Genomic DNA, 22243 nt, shown 5'->3' on the forward strand with positions numbered 1-22243 from the left:
TGCATGTATTTATAGGCTATCTGAGTAGAGGAATGTGCTGCTCACTGTTCAAGCTATTTATAGAGCCTTTTACTGATGCCTCTGAGCAGAGTGGAGGAAAGGAGATGGTTCTCCCGGGTATTACTTACGAGGCTCCCTCATATCTCCCTCTACCCTCATTCCTTGCACGTCCGACCTTCTCGCCACATCTCTACCCTCCATCCTCTTAACATCCACTTGCATCGACTCTTGTTTCTCACTTTCCATCTTCTGCCGCTGCCTTCTCCCCTCCCCTCTCTCCCCTGCTGATCTCCTCCTCTTTACCTCCTCTTCTCCCCATTTTCCATCTTCTCGCAGAGCCTTTTTGCTCGTGTCCACATCCATCACCTTCACCCCCCCTCGCTCCCTCAATTTACTGTACCCCCACCTCTCTCCTTCCTCTTCTCTTGTATTTTCCAGATGTTTTCACTCCTTTAGAAAATTTTCCCCGTCTTACGCTCTCATCTGCAGTTGTATCAAAGAGGCACTCACATTGCTAATATGCAGAGAGCAAAACCATTTTAAACTCTTCTCTAAATTCCTAACAGCAGGCGCTCTGACAGGAGCTCAGGCTCTGAAGTGGTCAACGTAGCCCTGCAAAATCAAATAAAATAGCGCTGGAAATTTTCAAAAGCTCAAGAAGGCTTGAGAAGTTAGACTGTCAAACAGCAGCAATCTCATCAAATGGTTCAACCTGAAAGGTGGGATACCTCTCTCAAGTTTTACTACCTTCACGTCCAAAAATCTCCTTTTCTGCCAATATTGTTTCTACTGCCTGACACTTTTACCAGTTACTGTGTCACTTAAAATCTTGTTTACTCTTATTTTTTTAAGCTTTCTCAGTCTTCAGTGACTGTTATCGCCTGTCCTAGTAAAAAATATGCACATGTCCTTGAAGTGCTCGTCCTGCTACCATTTGTGTGCCTGTTGAAGCGTGAACGCATGTGCAAAATAAACCTGAAATAAGTAAAAATCCACAAGCAAACAAAACAGAAGACACACACACACAATAGGCTGCAGGCCACAATACAGCATCTGTATACGGTTATTAATGACCGAGAGTAAACGAGTATGTTCATTTCATTATTTTTGCTGAAAGAATGGACAATCCTTGAGCTGAATGATGTAACAGGATGCAGTAGTTGATGTCAGCATGTGAGTCTTCTAGCTGTATGAACACACGCACGCACACACAGACAGACACACCTCCTCCCACGTCCCTGACAGCGTGTTGTGATGCAGAGTGGCGTCTGCTCGTCAAGCTGACAGACCGGCACTGACAGCGTGGTCAGAGCGCTGCAGACAAGGGAGAAAAAACACTGATTTTATAACGCTCCAAACCACAACAACAAACAGCCCACAGGGCACGAGCAGTGCAGCACTCAGGACCATCAACCTTGTTTTTGGCCCTTCTGATGCTGTGTCACTGACGGTTGAGCAACGCCTGCTTATGAGAGTCTCACACTGCCAGGAAATCGTGCGTTGACTATATACTGATCAGCCACACTAATACCACCTTTCAAATATTTTGTAGGTCTCCTTGAACAGCTCTGGTGAGGCATGAACTCCAAAAAAACCCTCTGAGGTTTATGACATAAGCAGCAGGTCATTTAAGTCCTGCGCAGGTGAAGAGAGGGGCCTCAAGGCCAGGTCAACAGAAGGTTGAACGCATTCCAGAAATTACAGCAGGGATTTGAGGAGCACAGCAATGTGGCTTTATCCTGTTGAAAGAGATGGCCGCTGCCATCAGGAAAAAAACCAAACAAAACAAAAAATGTTTACGTAGGTACAAAAGCTTCCACATGAATGACAGGACCCAAGATTACCCAGCAAATCACTACCTAGAGCATCAAACTGTCTCTGCCAGCTTGTGCTCAAACACATCATCAGACCATCAGAACACCTTCCTTAACTGCTCTGCTGTCCGGTTCTGATCACAACTTGGAAAGATGGGAATAAGCACACAGCTCCCTCTAAATTTTGTGTTCCCCTATTTAAAAAAAAAAAAGAGAGATATAGTGGAGAAAATATGCCTTAATTTGATAAGACAGTAAAAAGTAAGGGGGGAGAGGGGGTGAATGTCACGCAGCAAATGACCTGAGGCGAACCAAGGCTGCTGCAGTAAGGACTTCAGCTTTCAGGACATGGCATGCATGCTGCACCGGCTACAGAACTGCCCCTCTGATGCCCTTCAATCAGCAATTTGTGAGCCCATGACCCTCTCACCGGTTCACTGCCTGTCCTATGTTGGACTGCTTCTGCAGGTACTAACACCTGCATACAGGGAACACCACACAACACTTCCCTACTGAGGTGCTCTGACCTGCTCCTCTAACCATCATACTTTGGAAACTTTCAAAGTCACTCCAATCCTAATGCCCGACCATTTCTCCTGCTTCCAGCGCACCAACTTCACAAAGTGATAGTTCATCAGCCTGCTCTTCGACAGCTGCCACTGATATTAAAGCCAATGTTATTCACTTCACCCGTCACTGGTTTCAGCGTTGTGGCTGATTAGTGTATATGAGACAGCGTAAGTAGTACAAAGTGCTCACCATTAAAATAAATTTGGGGGATTCCTGCAGTATTACAACTGCATTTTAATGACATTTAAATAATCAGCATATGATGATTCAAAGCCGCTATGCAGGAGGTCTATGAGTTGGAATTTCTATAATCTTCATTACACTGTATCAGCTTTGTTAAGTGATAGGCAGTTAATTATGGGGATGTCATTACTGCTCAAACACATCACGCAGAATGAGCATCTTTCCGTTCCCATAAAGCCCTGGAAGGGGACTATGATTGCAATGTGGCGACAAAACCACCAAAACAGACACGTGCTGCCCTTTAGCCTCAATAGGGCAGAAGTGTTGAAGCTTAGCCAGTCCACACCACCTCTGTCGTCACCCTGTCAGTCTGCCTTCACTGCACTATTACACAGCCAACAGTCTGAGAAAGAAAGAGGAACGGAGAGGCAGAGGGAAGGAGAAGGAGAGGCCGCCTGGAGTTAAAATTGAAAGGGAGAGAAAATGTGATGGTGAGGTGGTGACCAAAAGAAATCAAAGAGGCAGAGGAGGGTGGGAGGGGAGCAGGGGGAACATGAGAGAGAGTGAAAGCAGAAGATGAAGACGGCGGGAAAAAGAGGAGAAAAAAAAGAGTGATAGAGTGATAGTGAGAGAGAGAGGCTCAGGAACTGTGCAGCTGTGGGACCGTATTAAACAATCACTTCTGTGTCAGCAGCTCAACACACCGGCAGAGAGGACATCTAGTATAGTAGAGGCAGCCAGTACAAAAACACCCATCGCTGACGTCAAGCCGAGCTCTGTTTCCTCATGCGTCTGTACCAGAATCTGCGCTATGAATTGGCCTATTAACAGAAGATAATGAAACATGTCAGATGAGTGCAAAACCCTTCACCAAACATGCATGCAAAGCGAGCTCATCCACACGCTGCATGCAGTCTGCAGACTCAAGCATCAGGCCTGATTCATGAGCTGCTGCCTGTATTGACACAGGAAGATCCTGCTGGGCCTTGCATCCCCTCAATATTAATCACACAATGACATCGCCGCCCAACAGGCCAAAGGCATACGTGCCGGGGAAACAAAAAAGACAACAACCCAAAAAAGAACCAAAAAAAACCCAGACAAAAAAAAAACAAAAACAAACATTCACATGTAACATCTCATTTGGTCAGCGTGTAAAATTCATCACACACAGAAAGAAATCTGTGTATGTTGTGCATGTCTAGCATGTGCTAAAGGGGGGGCAGGGCATTACCACAACGCAAGCCTCAAGACAAGAGGGTGGTTGCCGTGGAAACCTCAGGCTGAAAGCTCGGCAGCCGGACGACTGAGGGAAGAGAAGGAGCGATAGACGGCGAGAGACAGAGAGAATGAGTGTGTGTGTGTGTGTGTAAAATAAAAGGGTAACATCTCAGGGGCAAGCGGAGAGAAAGACAAGGTGTGTTAGCTGGTGGAGGAGGGTTGACAATGATATCCAAGAAATGGTGCTAGAGAATGAAAGAGACAATTACAGACATACAGTGAGGCAGCAGAGAGGATGAGATCAAAGAAGAGTAAAAAAAGAAAAAGAAGAGGAGTGCAGCAGTGATGGAGGCCAGAGGGTGGAAGAGGGGAGCGATAGAGGGTGATGTGGACTCACAGGGAACAGTGCGGAGGTAGAGGTTGTCTCTGATGATTTGCTGGTGGTCGTGGTCCACTGAGCCCTTGGAGAAGCGCAGGTTGAGGTAGTGCCGCAAATCCTTGTCAACCACCCCCCCTAAAACACAAAACGAGCAAGAGAGAGAGAGAGAGGTCAGAGCTTGATGACAACAGACCCAAACTGGCAAAGGACATTTTTCTCTTGATCCAAGTCAGACTGTTTCAAAAACCACCAAAAGGATTTCCACTGCAGTGGAAGAACAAGCACCAGTTATCAAACAAAAAAAAAAAAAACACACAACTTTAAACCCGTTACGGAAAACTGAAAGTTTAAAATGACACAAAGCATCAATGCATAAATATCAGCTACTTCAGAAGCTCTTCGTCTTCAAGTTTGAGTAATTTCTTTAATATTTTCCAACAAAAAGCCGAAGCGCACCAATACAGAATGCACAGACTGTCAAAGCTGTTAGCAAAGAGAAACACTGAGGAATATTTTAACAGTATAAAACTTCCTTGAGGAGCAATAAAAGGGAAAATGGCATGTTAAAGGAGGGGAGAGAGAACAAAACACAATTTTGTAGTGTCATGAGAAAAAAATGGCTTGCAATGATTTTCACAACAAAGCAAAACAGCAAAGGCTACTAGAGCAATTGTGTAAACCAGTGATCCCCTTGGGGTTAAATGTGCAGTGTCAGCAGGTTGGGTGACAAAGGCTACAGAGGACAGAAGCTCAAACCTCCTCATTTCTCCCTCTCTGTCTCTGATGATTACGTGCTGTTTGAGCTTTCACCCTTTTCATTATGTCACTGAGCTGAAACAAAGAAAAGTAAATGACAAACAAAATAAGGGCAAAAGGCTAAGGAGCAGGCCAACATATCTATGCGGCATATAGTGCGTGCGTGTGTGTGTGTGTGTGTGATAATGTCCATGAATAGTTTCTCCTCCCTTCATCTGAAACCAAAGAAGCCCAGGAGGATGAGAGGAGGGGAACTTATTTTCCACACAGCATTCGATATGCAAAACCATCACATCCGACAGCGGGAGGGATGAGGTTACATGCCATGCATTTACAAATGACAAAAATGCCTCCTCACTCATGCATACTCTAGTGACCTCCTGCCAAATGGAGTTGACAGCGTTCAGGATACCAGTTAAGATTCAGGCAGTGTCTGCCTTTCATAGGAAACTCTTTACATTGGAACCATGCATACACGGCCCTGACACAGGTGACACTGTAATTCTCAAATGATCAACCCTTTTAGTCTAACATCTTATGTAAACTGACACCATTTTAGCAAGGCCACGAAGCACCATGAAATGCTTCACAAATAGAAAAGAGCGAGGTGAGAGAAGAGGAGAGAGGAGAGGAGGAGAGGATAGGAAAGGAGAGGAAATGAGGAGAGGAGAGGAAAACAAAGGAATAGATGGAAGACAGGATGAAATCTTGATTGGCATTACTACTAGACAGTGATTGTTCTAGATGGGTTTACCATGATGTCACGCAGCTATGCATTCATGCATAGGCCATATCTCTGACATGCACAGACACCAGCATACATATATCTCTACATACACACCGATACATGCTCAGAGAGAGAAAGACATCCGAGAGAAAGAGCTGTGCAAGCCGGGCACCTCATCAGTACCTGGCCCAGATGTTGATATAAGCGGTCCTTTCTCTACAGGTATATATCCAAAGACAGCCTGTCCTCCCAGGCGTCCTCTAGCCTTGCAACCATCCACCGCACATCTTCTGCCGCCTTGGTGAAACCACACTCTCTCGCCTCCTGCCTCTGCTTCTCCACTGCTGCTCCAGCACACAGCAGTAACCAGCTGCAGCCAATTTTAGTCCCAGGGAAGAAGATAAGGACGGGGGGGATGGGAGATGTAAAATGACACGGATAGATGGCGAGAGACGACGACCGTCGGGAGGAAAAAAAGAGGAGAAGGTGTACCAGTGTGAAGCCGGGCTCCACAAAAACCTACCAGCGGATTGGCCGGATGACTTCCACAGTCCTGCAGCAGCCCCTATCTGCTGCTGCTATTACTGCACTGGTGTGTGTGCGTTTTGTGTGTGTGTCTCCAAAAGACTGAGAGAGACAGTACGTGGTAGTATCAGATAAATGTTTATGCATGTGAAAGCATTTGTAGAGTGTGTGTCGGTATTTTTCCCCGTGTATGAGCACACCCAGATGCTCCCCGACGTTCCTCAAATACTCTCCATCTCCCGTCCACCAGATGCTCTCTCTGTTCGACCTTGTGTCAAAGTAGCCTAGACTAGAGAGAAATACTGTGACGCGCAGCAGCAGCAGCATATGTCACAGTGAGGTTACACTCACTCATCCGCACACGGAGGGCTGATGAGCTCACAGCTGCAGAAGATGCCTCGAGCGCCGTCTTGAGCAAGGTTTGGTCAAAACACGAGACGTAAACAAACACCAACACAGAAACACACGCTCGTGATATGAGCACTTGGCTTGAGGCACAGCTGACTGTGGAGGAGGGGTGTATTTGAAGAAGCTTTATTGGTGTGACTGTTCAAACAGAACAAATTTACCAGTCTCAGAGTTAAACTTGATGCTGTAAACATCACAGTGAACTCGTTTGGTGCCTGTCTGCTTCAACAAAGCAGAAAATAATTCTGGGAAAGGCAGTTTTTATAGATTGCCAAAAACGGCAGCATGAAAGCGGGGTAGAAAGGACGACGGCACAATCAATCAACACCATCAATCAAGGCAGACAGCAATCAGCGCAGGACTACACAGACTCACACTGCCCATCGACTCTCTTTTACATGATCCCCAAAATCACGCACAAACATTTAAACACAAAGGTTCATTTAAACAAATTCCTCCCTTCTGCCCACATCTGCCGTTACTGGTGGAGCTGCTGGCACTACCTCCACCACAGCAGTCTTCACCTCATTATGTGATTAGATGAGTCCAAAATCACTCCCAGTTTACCATACAGAGCACTAAATTTACTGTCCATTTTATTCATAATCACTAGTGCCCTTAAATATTCCACAAGGGCTTGACTGCTTAATTCCTGTGCTCAATATCTCGTTAAAACGTATCTCTTCTGCTACTGCTGGGTGAGCTAAAAGGCTCCAGCTGAGTATTTAGCAAGCTACTTGGATCCACAGAATCAACTGCATGTTTAACCATGCAGACAGCTTCACGTTTTACTAAAGAAACCCTGAAAATCGAGCAGAATTCAGTTTTACACACAGAGACGTGTAGATAGTTGGCCACATACATCAGATAATCTAATGTCTTTGTTGCTTAGCAACACAAAAGAACCAGATCTGTCTGCACAGCTGTTCATTTACCTAACGCCACACACCCAAATTAGAGAGCTTGTTCAGCGTTTAAACGTCAATATTTCTAATTCTACATGCCTAAATAAGTGTCTTCACATGAAAAAAAACACCACCTTCACATATGTTCAAATGAAAGATCATCAAATGTTCTGTCCTACAATACAACGTCTTTACTGATCAAAGCAAGGCTGCCACTGCAAATGCATTTAAAAAAAGTAAACAAATCTGTCAACAGCTATACGTTAAGGATATGAATATGCAATCAAATCTGACAACAAGAGGACTATGCAACTGTCAAAATACTGAACCAGGAAGACAGTTTGTAACATTAATTCAATTCAATTTGATTTATATAGTGCCACATCACAACAGCAGTCACCTCAAGGTGCTTAATAGTGTAAGGTAAAGAGGGTCTAAACAATCAGATGACCCCCCTATTAAGGAAGTGGGAAGGAAAAACTCCCTTTTAACAGGAAGAAACCTCTGGTAGACAAAGTCACCTATTTTGAGGGTCTAAAGTGTAAAAAAAAATGGGTTTGCCAGGTCACTGCTGCAGCTGTCTTTAGTTGTTTGTGGATCTTTTTTCCTTTTTTTTTAAGCAAGTGAAATGCAGCAAGATCAGGTTGAGATCAGGTCACTGACCTGGTCACTGCAGAATATTCCACTTTCAGACCTTCAAAAACTCCTGAGCTGCATTCACATTATGTTTCAGGTCATTGCCTTTCTGTACTCTCAAGTGTCCTCCAGTGAAGTTTGCTGCCCGAGCTTTGCACAAAGTGACACTTCAAAAAATGTACTTGTGTAAATGTGAGTTGTGACCCAGTGCCAAAGAAGCGATGTTGATCCATGCATCATACTGCATCATACTGCCTCTGCTGTACTTTTTTTTAAATGTAGTACGCTTCAGGATCAGAACCTGTCAAAGCCTTCTCCACACTTTCTTCTCCACAGTTATCTTACTGGCTGTTTTTGGCAATTTTATAATATTATCTTTTTCTTCTTTGAACACGTTTGCATCTTGTGGTGATCTTTCTGTATTTCTTTTTGTGAAGTCTTCATCATAGATTTGGATAATTATAAGCCTTCCTAATGGAGTGTTCCTAAATTGGCTGCCTGTTCTGATAACACTAAGTTTCCTGTCATGATTATGACCACTCACAATGCTCTTTACTTTAAGTCCAAGCTTTTTTTCCCCCATGTTTCTAAGCTCACAAGCGTTCTTGTATCAAAACTGTTGATTTTGCCCTTCCTAATATTTCTGTTATCCCTTTGAAGATTTTCTTTGCTTTTGCTGCCTCAGGATGGCCTTTTTTCATTTGTACTGACAGCTCCTTTGAGCGCAGTGATACCAAATGTACACAACATACTTGGAAACAGCTCTAAACCGTTTACCTGTCATGATAACACGCGAGGCCCCGAGTACAGAGGATTGGGACTATAAATAACTATAATGGCTCGATAGTTGTTGCATCATTTTTCTTTAGTGTATTCATCGTGTGTATTCACCTATAAGGTGAATGTCTTAGTACACAGCTAAAATATTAACTGTTCTATGAGTGCCCACACATATAAAGATCTAAAAGTATATCAATCAGCACCTTAACACCTGTTAAATGTGCTCTCCCCAAGCCTCCAAATTGAAAAAAAAAAATCACTTCCTGTTATTTCAGTAATATTTTATATTGAAGAATGTATATCCTCTGCTCATCTCATTTCCAAGTTGGAACAACTGTTAATTAAGCTAAGTTCACTGACATTAATGATTTATTAAACTTGTACCAACCTCTGTAGTAACAATATTTCATTTGTAGTGATTTATGCCGTTGTTTATATATGATGAAAGCTTAAAAAGATTTAATTGGGGATCAATAAACGCTCAGCAGGCTACAGCAAAAACTAAGGCTCTGTTCCTCCACTAATTACTGACGTAAACACTGGAACAACCAATTCCAGAGGCCACGGGCTTGTTGTGATTTCAATTCCAGCAGTTCACGGAAACAAGGATGCCTGACATCACCTCACCAGTGCTACGGACAGCTGCTGAGGTTTTTAGTCTCTCTCTGAGGAAGGTCACATTTTTCCTGATAGACCTTGTGAGATGGAACATTTCCTCTCACAGTCTAAAATCTTTAAAAGTGCAATTTATTCACAAGTAAGATTTTCCTGATTATATATAGCTTAGCTCTGTACCCACACATTCAGTTCCCAAATGTCACTGAATATATACACTTAGTCATGTTTGTCAACACTAGTCCAAATGTCCATCCAATCTCTCTTATCTTAGTTACTAAAAAACAAAGCAAAAACTACCTTTCTGTGTGTTCGTCTTTCTGGCTTTGTGGAACAGAGTACTACAACTTCTGTCACGGAGGCTTATAGATGAAAACCCTGCCCACGATTCCCTCAGCACCTTAAGGTCACACTTAAACAACATTTATTCATCTTTACAAGCCGTCTTCCTCCAGGCAACAGCTACTTTTTAGTGAAGTATGCAAACCACAGGCTTACAGAAAAATCAGAAGGCAGACATTCTTTAGTCAAACCAGAAAAAGACTCAGATTTACCTCATACTGTAACGTAGAGCGTACCATAGGTCACAAAGATTACTTTCTTTCATAGCTGGACGTAAATCTGATATTTTGCATGAACAATACCTCTTTTTGCTAAATGCTTTTTAAAGAGATGTGGACTTACTTGACATAAGCTAACTAACTAATATATTAATGCAACCTCAAAGTTAAACTATTTAAGTAGCTTCAGGTTTGCTCAGAATTTCAGATTAAACACAGTTTAATCATTACTATGATGTATTATTGTGTGTGTCCCTTATAATGCTGCAGAAGATGCATTTCTACATTAATGTATTAATGTAATTGTGAAAAAAAGACTGGTCCATGTGTATACACCCACTAATATTAACATTACATAACTATATACTGATATATTAGTAAACAGTTATGTAATACATGTAATATATATAATTATACCCACTGTCAGCTTCCCATGGTAACAGTTACCCATCATTTCTTTATTTATTGAAAGTCTTTGGACTTTGCACCACTGCACACGTGAAGCCATACATGGTATTATCAATATTCTCTGTTTTGTTTACAGTGAGCGCAAAGACAAAACAAGTACAAGTCCTCTCCCATCACACTGTTTTTCTGCTTTCCAGCTCCGCTCAGTTACTGATATTTCAGATTTCATCTGTAAGTCAAAACCTTCTACTTGTCAGCTAGACCCCATTCCTACAGTTTTGGTTAAGGCATGTCTACCTTCTTTGCTTCCACTCATATCTGCCATCATCTGCTCTTCACTTACCACTGGAACTGTTCCTGCTTCCCTCAAAATTGCCGCCATCACCCCAATATTGAAAAAAAAACTGGTCTAGATCCCAATAATTTTGAGAATTTTTGGCCTATTTCCAATCTACCATTCCTTTCAAAAATTCTTGAGAAAATAGTTGCCACACAACTCCACTCACATTTAACTAATAATAATCTGTATGAACAGTTCCAGTCTGGTTTTCGCCCCTCCCATAGCACTGAAACAGCACTTATAAAAATAACCAATGGCAGCTGACTCCGGTTTACTTTCCATTCTTATTCTCCTCGATCTGAGTGCTGCTTTCGACACTATTTCTCACTCCATTCTTCTCAGTAGGCTAGCCTCTATCGGTCTCTCCCATACTCCACTAGCCTGGTTTAAATCATACCTGTCTGATCGCACTCAGTTCATTCAACTCAAATCCTTTACTTCTCAGCCCCTTCCTCTGACCACTGCCATGCCCCAGGTATCTGTCCTGGGGCCCCTTCTTTTCATTATCTACCTTCTACCGCTTGGACATATTTTCCGTAAATACAATGTCCATTTTCACTGTTATGCCGATGACACCCAGCTTTATCTGTCCACTAAACCTGATTTTGCTCTTCCCCCATCCTCCCTCACCCTCTGCTTAGCTGAACTAAATTCATGGTTCTCTTCTAATTTTCTCAAACTCAATAGTAATAAATCCGAGCTCCTCTTGGTAGGCACTAAATCAACATTATCCAGAACCAACAGTTTCTCTATTGCTATCGATAACTCACCAGTCTTCATTTCTTCCTCTGTGAAAAGTTTGGGTGTCATCCTCGACAGTACTCCATCTTTCAATTTACACATTAATAATATTACTCGGTCTGCATATTTTCAATTGCGCAACATTAATCGGCTCCGTCCTTTTCTTACCCCACATGCCACTGCCATTCTTGTCCATAGCCTTGTTACTTCCCGGATTGATTATTGTAATTCACTTCTTTTTGGTCTTACTCAAAAATCCATCCACAAGCTCCAACGCGTCCAGAACTCTGCTGTCCATATCATCACCAGGACCCCTTCTGTCCACCACATCACTCCTCCCCTGCAGCAGCTTCATTGGCTCCCGGTCAAATATCGCATCAATTTTCTAAATACTCTTGCACACATTTAAGGCTATTCATCATCTCTCTCCTCCATATCTCTCTGACCTGGTTAAGACCACCGCCCCATCTCGTTGTCTCAGATCTTCTTCTTCCCTTTCACTCTCTGTCCCCTCCCCCTATCTTGTAACCATGGGGAGCAGGGCTTTCAGCTGCTCTGCTCCACGACTCTGGAATTCCCTACCTCCTGATTTAAGAAACATCTCTTCCTTCTCTCTCTTTAAGTCCAAACTCAACTCCTATTTTATTTGTTTATGTCTTATGTTTTTATGATTCTGTAAACTTCTTGCTTTTATTCTACTGTGTACAGTGACCTTGAGTGTTTTGAAAGGCGCTTTCAAATAAAATGTATTATTATTACAATCCATAGTATGTGTACCCATACTTGGCCAATAAAACAGAGTAGCGTTTTAGATTCTGTCACATTCAGAGCTGGGTTGTAAACGTTAATCCGACCTTCTATGGTCTATGTACGGATATACGGAAGAGGATTAGTGCCACCGGGGAGGAAAAAAAGAATTCTGACTTTAATCTCAGAATTCTGAGAAAAAAAGAATTCCAGTTTCCAGTCATTCTGGAAAAAAAAAAAGACATGAAAAATTAATTCTAAACCGATTATAAAAGCAGCAATTTTCTTAATCAACTAACTGTTTCAGGTCTAAGCTTATAGTGTGAGTAAGGACCAGTTAAACATCAGCATGCTGAAATTAAAATATTTTTTTATAGCCTAAAAGAAGTGGCTAGATAATAAAAAGATTTTTATTCAGACTTTGTTATGCACAACACAAATTGCTGAGCACCACTTTTGTTTACATGGCATAGCTAATGGGTTGCACTGTTTGTATGAATATGAGCTTGGAGAAGGGAGCATATTGATGCAGACACCAATGGGAGCCATTTTGTTTGATTTGGGAAGGCATAATTAGACCCGACATGCCCACTTTCCTGGGAGGCTGAGAGAGGAGGCAGGCGCAGTCCTGCCACATTGATTCTCTGAGCTTCTCTCCTCACAAAGTTTAACTGCTAAACTCTTAACTGCAAACAACCCTACAGTTATGCTTCAGGAGCTCACACCTGCGTGCACACTCGGACTCTTACTGTATATCCACACACACACACAAATGCAAGGAGACATGTTTACATTTAAACACAAACATTTCTCATATTTCATGCCAAGGACAAACCACACCTGATTAAATCCTACTGGCAAAGACACAAACACACACACACTAGTACACTGAGTAAAATGGGTCATATCTGTTGTGATGGTCAGAGGAATGTAAGGAGAGCTGAGGTGAAGTGGTGCTGCTGCACCAGAGAGGTTGTCATGGAGAACGAAACCCAAAAAGAGACGTGTTGATCGATAATGCTTCCTTATTCTCACAAGAGGTCATACAGGTTACAGAGGAGTAAAACACTGTAAGGCAGGAGGCATCGCATATCCGGCTGCACCTCTGAGACATGAACATTCATAAACATGCATAAATAAAAAGAGAGAAAAAAAAATCTGTTTCCTCATCCAAGCTTTGACCAAGCAGCTGAGCGCTGCAGCTACCACCACCTTGACAGGAGTATTATAAGAAAAACCATGCAAGGTTCGTCAACAGAGACCTCAGTTGGACCCTGACTTTCAAGTAACCAGAGCCAACACCTTAACATTATTGAAGAAGTTTGGGATCATCTTGAGGGAGTACAGTAAAAAAAAGGCAGCTGACATCCAGAGAAGAGCTTTGAATGTCCTTCAAGAAGCCTGGAGAACTATCCCTGAAGACTGCATAAAGAAATGCAAAGAAAGCTAAGAGAGTTCAGGCTGTGTTGAAGAATAAATATGGTGTGCTCTGGATACCTTCCACAGCTAGTCGCTAACTCATACTGACCTTCTTGATCTATGGTATCTATGGTATCCTGAGTTTAGCTTAAACTTGCAACGTACACCTGGGAGCTAGGTCAGATTACGTTCACCTCATAAACATACTGCTATGGAGTTCATTTGAAACTAGACCTAAACCTCCTCCAATTGGACCTGAGTGTGATTACTGTGTTCTCATCTAAATCGCACCAAAGTGGGAAACAAACCAGAGTTCAACTTAAACGGACTAAACACTGCAGGTGTTTCTTTTAACTCACTCCCCCTTTACCTTTAGGTAACCTTTATTTCTTATTTCTGACCTGAGCAATTTCTGTCATATTTCAGGCCTGCTTACAGAACAAAAATGGCCAGATGTGCATAAAGGTTAGTGAAGGTCATCTCTGCCTATGCAGCTTCCCATATACCCTTGGAAAAACCCAGAACGTGTTCTAATGGTCATCAATTTACATCTTCATTGATATATACCGAGGTGTCAAAATCTGTCATTAAGGGTAAAGTCATATAATGTCTTTTAGGGGGGACAGCACAGATGAAGCTCTAGTCAGGAACCAACATGAACAGAAAGAATTTTTTTTAAAAAGGAAGAGGATAATCAAAGCCAGACAATCCATCAGCTATCATCTAATGAGCTAAACTCTAACAGCTAATGTTTTGGAGCTTTCCGTGTGGCCAGGGGATATCTGGTCCAAGACTTCCTAACTATACTTTTTTAAAAGAGATGAAAATCTTGAGTTTTGAGACTGCTTTTGGGTCAGTGTGTTTTGTCTTTTGCTCTGCACACATGCTGAAAGCAGCCAAAGCTTGTTTAAATTTGACTAGTCAATACTACAGACTATATATGAAAACTAGAAAACTCCTAGTATCAGAAGTCTTGTTCCTTGCCTACAGATTCTAAATATTCATGTGTGGGTGCCCATTTATAAAGATCATGTGTCAAACAACATGTCCAGTGTTTTCTTTATTAATTAATACAATGTAATAAATATATTATTAAGTTAGGTTTGGCTAACAGCAAACCTAAGTTATTCATGTTTGTTTGCTAACTGAATGCTCAGAAAACATCTTGTCTTGTTCTTCCTTATAGAGGGTCGTCTGATTGTTGAGGTTTTCTCTCTATTATTGTAGGGTCTTTATCTTACAATATAAAGTGCTTTTACTATATAAATAAACTTGAATTGAACGGCATTAAATGTGAGGTTAAACTGAAGATGCTGGTTTTTATTTAGCAGATAAATGAACTTCAAAGACAGTAACAGCAACAAAGGTGATAACATAAAATGCTACAGTGCATTTGTATATTTCTGAAAAAGGCCACCACAATTATTTTCATCACATTCAAAATGTCCTAAATTTTGACCTGTAAAATATCAGCTACTGCATAGGCCACGCTTAGCACAGCATGCTATTACCTTTCTCTTACTTTCGACTGCAGGAACTGAAATGAACTCAAATACTTGGTTTTCAAACCTGAATGTTGAGCTTTGATCTTCAGTTACAGTCTTTACTTTTGATACCGTCAATTTCAGTTTTTACGTTTCCTTTCAGAATAAGACCCTAGCCAAATAATATATGGAAAAGGGGGTTAGCATGACAAATTCTACACACTTCAGATTTTAAAAAAAGAAGAAAGAACTAATTAAGGTATATTAATAAGCTATAAATATTTCTATACTGTAATTAGGGCTTTGCGATATGACCAAAATCTCATGTCCCGATATAAGAATTCTATCATCCCGATAAATTCTGTGAATCTCGGGCAGCTCGTCTTGCAGGAACTGTTTCCAGCTGCGCGTCATGCAGCTGGAGTCGAGTGTTTTAACCGATGCATGAAACGATACATTTTTAGACATAAGTTGTAAAGGCCGCAGTTTTCTTTGTGAGTATTTATTACACGGCGTGCTGCGGGGAAAAGCCTGTTCTAACGTTTGAGTCTAAGGTTTATTTTTTAGCACCTGGTGGCTCTTTTTTAATTCTCATCCGTAAATAATCTGCTCTTTCACGTGATTCCGTTTATTTTGAAAAGTCTCAACAGGATCTTGAGCTTTATTGTGAAAGGTTTATGTGGAACATAAACAAGCGGACACGCGATGCTGTTACCGTCGTTGTTGCTACCGAAAACAAAAACAGGCTCTTGTGGTCCATAGTGTGGTTATATAAAATATAAGAGAAAGAGAGAACTTTAAGAAATTAATATAGCCACTACAGTGAAATATTGCCGTAAACAGTTTATTTTGCGACACCACGAAACAAACGATAGCGTAAAATGAAACATAGACGTTTTTATATCGTCATCCTATATATATCGTTATATCGAACAGCCCTAACTGTAATACTATTGCTCTTTTATTTTGGGGCTGTTTACAGTATATTTTTCATTTGCTACATATAGCGTAAGTCCATTACATTGTGAACACTAAAATTTTAAAAAGCCAAAATGTGTGTTACTGTCTCTTTAAAGAACATACAGTACCTTTTTTCTTTCCCTCTTTACATTCATTTCTATCATTCTGTTTTTCTACCTCTTTTTTATCTCCTTGTCATATCTGACATTTTACTTTCACGGTGTCTTTGTCCACATCTCCTGTGGTCCAGTTAAAGAATACTAAGATCGGACTTGGACCAATTTTTCTTGTCTAACCCTCTCAATTAGGCACAGGAAGGGCTGTGTGAGATAAAGCAGGCGATACGGTGTGTGCGTGTGTGTTTGTGTGAGAATGATACTGGATACTGTATGCATTTATAGTTGCCACATGTGGGTGTATTGTAAAAAGGCCATTTAGCTGTGGATAAAGCATCAGTTTCCAGTACTCCTAATGGCGTTATTACAGCAGGCTGCAGGGCCCATTATTAATAGTAAATGACAGAGCATCTCTCCTAAAGGTCTTAATATTGATTCCCCCCATCCTCAGACTAGTCTTAATGATGATGTTCCTCTATGTCTTTCTCTACGGTGCCATAATCAAGGCCAGACACAACCTCTGAGTCACTGTAAAGGGAAACAAGCTCACACTACAAATGAGATTTCAGGACTAAAAGAGGTAGAGCTAACGGAATTGCCATTCCTAATTCCTCATGTAGCCATGCTCAGTTACACCTCACTGTTAGCAAACAGCCCCTCCACTCTGCGTTGTGTTGAAAATTATGTGTGAAGGATTGTTTATCTATTTGTGCTGGGGTTTATTATCTGCATAAGAACAGAATGCATAGCGGTCAACACTTAAAAGGTGCAGCAAACCCACCTGTAGCTCTTTGGTGGACAAATAATACACAATATATCCTCACAGTTCTTTGCTTGGCGACGCTGAGCTAATACAACTCCACAGATACACATCTATCAAATTTGTGGTAATTATGGCAATTGGATTCGCATACTATAAAAAAAACTCTGTTAGACTTGTACTGCCTTCTTTTTCCCGTCACTCCTCATTGTATTCAAGCAGCGCTCCAAAGACTCAGTCGGAAACAAGCAGCATGCCTCTTAATGGAAAATAAAGAAAGACCAATTAAAAGACAAAAACAGGGTAAAATGTGCACGGCTCAAGCGCTTCATCCGCTGGTTCGCAGATGTGGGAAAGTTGAGTAACAATAATGGGTAGAAAACACAGAGAGAGTGAGATATGAAGAAACCCCAGAGGCAGTGGAGAGTAATAAGAAACTCATCAGTTTGGGGGTGCAGCAGTCGATTCCCTGAGGGGTTAAAACCAGCATGGGTGTGTTTCCTGTCAATACAAAAAATTAATAATTGCGACTGTGGCTGAGAGAAGGCCACCTTCTGAGCATCATAATGATTCTGCTCTCCAATGCATCACTTGGCTGCTATGGTCTGATAGTCTAATAAACCCTGTCTGTAGTGATTAAGGGGCCCTTCATGCTGCTAAATCCAAACTAAAATGAATTGAATTCAACTCCACTGTACTGACCCGATTGCTCCTTTCTTTTCTCCATTACAGCTTGCAAGGATGAACTATATGAACAAGAATGTAATAGACACCATGCTCATAAAGTCTGCGAGAAATGGCCATAACTCTGACCCTAACAAGTCAGGTGGAAAATACTTTTAAGCTCAGGCATGCTCCACTGACTCATCATCAAGGTGATTACCATTTCATTAGGATCAACTCCAAATTATTGGCAGTAAAAGTCCAGAAGTTTAATAAATTCCACAATTGGAGCAGTAAACAGCTAAGCATAATACACTTAATATCTTGGTCTGACCAGGCTACACTGAACATTTGTCAATGCTAATGTTAAAGGACAGCAACATACACTATATTGACAAAAGTACTCACTCACTCATACAGATCATTGATCATTCAGGTGTTCCAATAGCTTCCATGTCAACAGGTGAATAAACTCAATCACCTTGGGATGAAAACAGCTTCTACAAACATTTTTGAAAGAATTGGACCCTCTCAAGAGCTCAGTAAATTCCAGCGTGGTACGGTGATAGGATGGCACCTCTGCAACAAGTCCAGTTGTGAAGTTTCCTCACTTTCGGTAACAACCGCAACTCAGTCACCTAAAAGCACAGAGCAGGGTCAGAAGATGCAAATGGGCTTTGTGTTCAGAGGTCGACAACTTTCTGCAGAGTCAGTTGCTACAAACTTCCAAACTTCATGTGGCCTTCAGCTGAGCTCAAGATGAGTGTGTGGAGAGCTTCATGAAATGGGTTTCAGTGACCGAGCAGCTGCATCCAAGCCTTGCATCACCAGGCACCAATGTAAACATTGGTGCTTGGTGATGTAAGGCTTGGATCCATTGGATCCACTGATGCAAAGCACACCACCACTGGATCTAGAGCAGTAGTGGTGTGTTCTCTGGAGTGTCACACTTTTCAGCCTGGCAATCTGATCGTCTGGGTTTGTGGGTGCCAGGAGAATGGTACATGTCTGGTGGAGGGGGAGCATGGTGTGGGGTTATATTTTAAGAGATGGGCTCGGCCCCTTAGTTCCAGTGAAAGGAACTCTTGATGCTTAGCACACCAAGACATTTTGGACAATTTCATGCTCCCAACTTTGTGGGAAGGTTTCGGGGATGACCCCTTCATGTTCCAACATGACTGCTCACCGGTGCACAAAGCAAAGTCCATAAAGACATGGATGAGTGAGTCTGGCTTCAACACAACAGAACACCTTTGGGATGAATTAGAGCAGAGACTGTGAGCCGGGCCTTCACATCCAAACCTCACAAACACTCTTCTGGAAGAATTGTCAAAAGATTCCCATAAACACACCAAATCCTTGTGGAAAGCCTTCCCATAAGAGTTGAAGCTCTCACAGCTGGAAAGGTTGAGCTGGCATCGTATTAAACCCTATGGATTAACAATGAGATGTCACTTAAGATTATATGCATGTGAAGGCAGACGAGCAAATACTTTTGCCAATAAAGTGCATCTTCCCTTCTGATTGATCAAACCTTTACAAACACCATGTATAAACAGCATCCTTGTTAGTCTCTCCCATAAGCACAATTTTAAGAGTCAAAATTAGAAAATGACAAAGCACATAACAAAGTAAAGGACTGACAGGTTGAGTCATCCAAGGTTTGAGTTATTCTCAAAGATCTTCTCAAATAAGGTTTCAGCACTGTCACAAGAGATATTATTAGAATTTTTTTTTTTTTTTAGCAGGCTAGGTTTCTGCTTCAGTGAATTTAATGCAAACCATTTTCAATTTTCCTTAAAAATCCCCCACAAAGAGACAGATGTCTGTCTCTGCTGGGTGTTGCGGATCATTCAGGGTAACCAAAAGAATGTCTCTTCTGGGAAAAGGTTTGTGTCTAGTGGCATTTTTTAAAGATATCAGAAGGCACTGTATGAGTTTGATCGGATCTTGGCCCCTGAGCTCAGAGAAGGATTTAACTTTCGTAACTAGAAGACTAAATAAGTTCAGGTGGGAAACTTGTGTCTCTGTAGCCTATAAGAACATGATTTTGGTCCTTTTTTTTTTACAATTTAAAAGACACAACTTACAGTTCCTGCTATCTTTGATGCTCTTTATGTTGAATTAGTCAGTGACAGGCTCGCCTTTATACACAGAAACTTGCACATTCATCTCAAACAGCAGAGTTGCTTCAGTGCAACTACTGAATGCAACACTTTTGAACTCAGTGGAGTTCAGTCTGCTACTATTAAACTTCCTGTGAGAGTGTCAGAGCAGATAGAGAGCTGCTCCTTTGAAAACTGATTAGACAGATGCTGTCCTCTACTGGTAGGAAGCATTAGCTACAGTTATGAAACGATCCAGAATGTAAATGAAGCACTTTAACACGTCAGCCGAGATTTCTTCCAGTAGAACAGGAAGCTGCCTGCTGCTGCAATGAGCATGATTGAGTCAGCAGTGGAATTTAAATTCATATTTAAGCAGAGCAGCCTTACACAAAGGGATTTTCCCCCCCATTAATTTATTGTATGGAGGTACAACAGTGAAATGAACTCATGATCATGTGCATAAACCGATGCAGAGCAAAAAAATTAGAGGGTTTTCAAAACAGCTGAGGTGTGGTTATGAAAAACACGTATACACATATTATATATATAGTGCATGACGTGTGTCACAGTACTCTGCGTATGAGTTGGCTCCACTTCAAGCTATTCAACTCGGGAATGAAAGTGAGCCTCTTTAGAAAGTCAGAAAATCACACACCATTGTTGGTAGCCATCCACCAGTTTCAGTGCAGCAGCCGGAGTAGCTCCTGACGCCAGCTTTTATAATCCTTCTCATTCAGATCTGAAGCCCACAGTGAAGCTATCAGATTAGCGCTGCTGGCTAATACACACTATGTCAATGAATGAAAACCATGCGCTGCCTTCTGTGCTGCCATGCCTGACTGAATAAGATATGATTCAGTGAAAGTAGGAGGGAAGCTGTTGTTTCACCACAGCCCTGACTCCCTGAGAAGGTTTTCTAAATACAGCAGATATCATTTTCAAAGCAGACCTGCTGACTTATAAAACACACAGAGAGGTATTGTATGCGCAAAGCCAGACAAACCGAGTGACTCTAAATACATGCGGCAGCTGTGATGAGCTGTCTGCCTCCACCTCTGGAGGTGAGAGGTGGTGGTGTCTCTCAGCTGTACAGTCGCCTCATTAAACCCTCAGACCTCTCGGCTGACTGAGACAGTGGGAGAAAAAGAGTAAAGTGACAGGGGTTGCATGTGAATGTCAGTAGGAGAGTGTAGTGAATATACATGTCTACGTACAAATGTAAACACTAGAGGACTTCCATTTTTTGCCACTTTTTATTTCTGTGTACTTTTTAGACCACAAAAAATTTGAGAGCCAACTAAAACTTCATATGAAAAACATATGGACCGGATCATACAGCTTAAACCAGTGGTTACCAATATGGATCAGACACACATACACAAGCGCCCGCCAGAATTGCAGATCTGATTGCACTTTTCTTCATTCATAATTCCATCAATTTTGACCTCTCCAACACTACTGCCTGAAATGCAGCCCCAAAACATGGCAGAGGCTCGATGATGTTTTACAGATGGCTGTAAACACTCACTGTTGTACTACTCTCCTGAGTTTCTCAGTACATACTGATGACAATGTGAAGCCAAAATGTAAAATTGTTTAGATTCTTTAACAAAAGAGATCTGTTACCAGTGATTTTCAGCCCAGTTCCTTGTGAATGGCATAAGAATGGCATCTTTACATCTTTTCTGATAAGGCTTTGCTAGTAGATCGATCAACCAAAGATTCAGATGCATCTCTCAGATCCTGTATCATTTCTTAAGGACATGACATTCAGGTGCTGTTCTTCTGCTGTAGATAGATTTTAGCCCTTCCACTTCTTCTTTTGTCCTCCACTTGTCCAATTTCCTTTAATTCTTTAAGAACGCACTGCACACCATGCCAAAATATGCCAAGTTTGTTTTTGTCATTCTTTATAGATTCAACTAAAGGAATGGGAACAAATTATGAGTTTTTGTCACAGGCTAGAATAGAATAATCCTTTAATTCATTTTTTGTCACAGACTGCTAGTAATAAATATACAGTTTAAGTTGTCTGTTATATACAGACACATCACTGTTTTTTCCTGTGATTTTGGTGCCTTTTTTATGCTTGAATGATTCATAGGTCAGTGTTACGTACCCTAAACGGTAGAAAAAAAATAAAACATCCTCTGAAAGGCCAGATACAAGGACTGTACTGAAAATGAGTGAAAAAGGAGCCAATATTGAAAAACTTTGAAAGACATTGAGAAAGCCTGGAGAAGTATTGCTCAGGGCCTCTTTAGAAGATATAGAAGAAAGTCCTTCTCCTTGGAAGCAAAATATAAAGAAATGAGGGATTATTTAGAAGCTTTGCGCAATAATGTTCATTCAATCAACAGAATATTTTCTTGTATTAGGTTTTGTATCCTAATATACTTGCAGTTAGGCAATATTTGT

General features: G+C 41.5%; 1 protein-coding gene across 4 annotated transcripts in view; it reads right to left on the minus strand.

The window, feature by feature from the left end:
- magi2b (membrane associated guanylate kinase, WW and PDZ domain containing 2b) overlaps nucleotides 1-22243 on the minus strand; it is an 88709-nt gene that overhangs the window by 58453 nt on the left and 8013 nt on the right. For all 4 annotated transcript variants that reach the window (XM_026176259.2, XM_026176257.2, XM_026176256.2 and 1 more), the window contains exon 2: nucleotides 4186-4302. In XM_026176259.2, coding sequence (XP_026032044.1) covers nucleotides 4186-4302 — 117 coding nt within the window. The remainder of the gene's footprint in view (nucleotides 1-4185; nucleotides 4303-22243) is intronic.

This window comes from Astatotilapia calliptera, chromosome 7 (assembly GCF_964374335.1).
Source record: "Astatotilapia calliptera chromosome 7, fAstCal68.1, whole genome shotgun sequence".
In the NCBI taxonomy this organism is placed as follows: Eukaryota; Metazoa; Chordata; class Actinopteri; order Cichliformes; family Cichlidae; genus Astatotilapia; species Astatotilapia calliptera.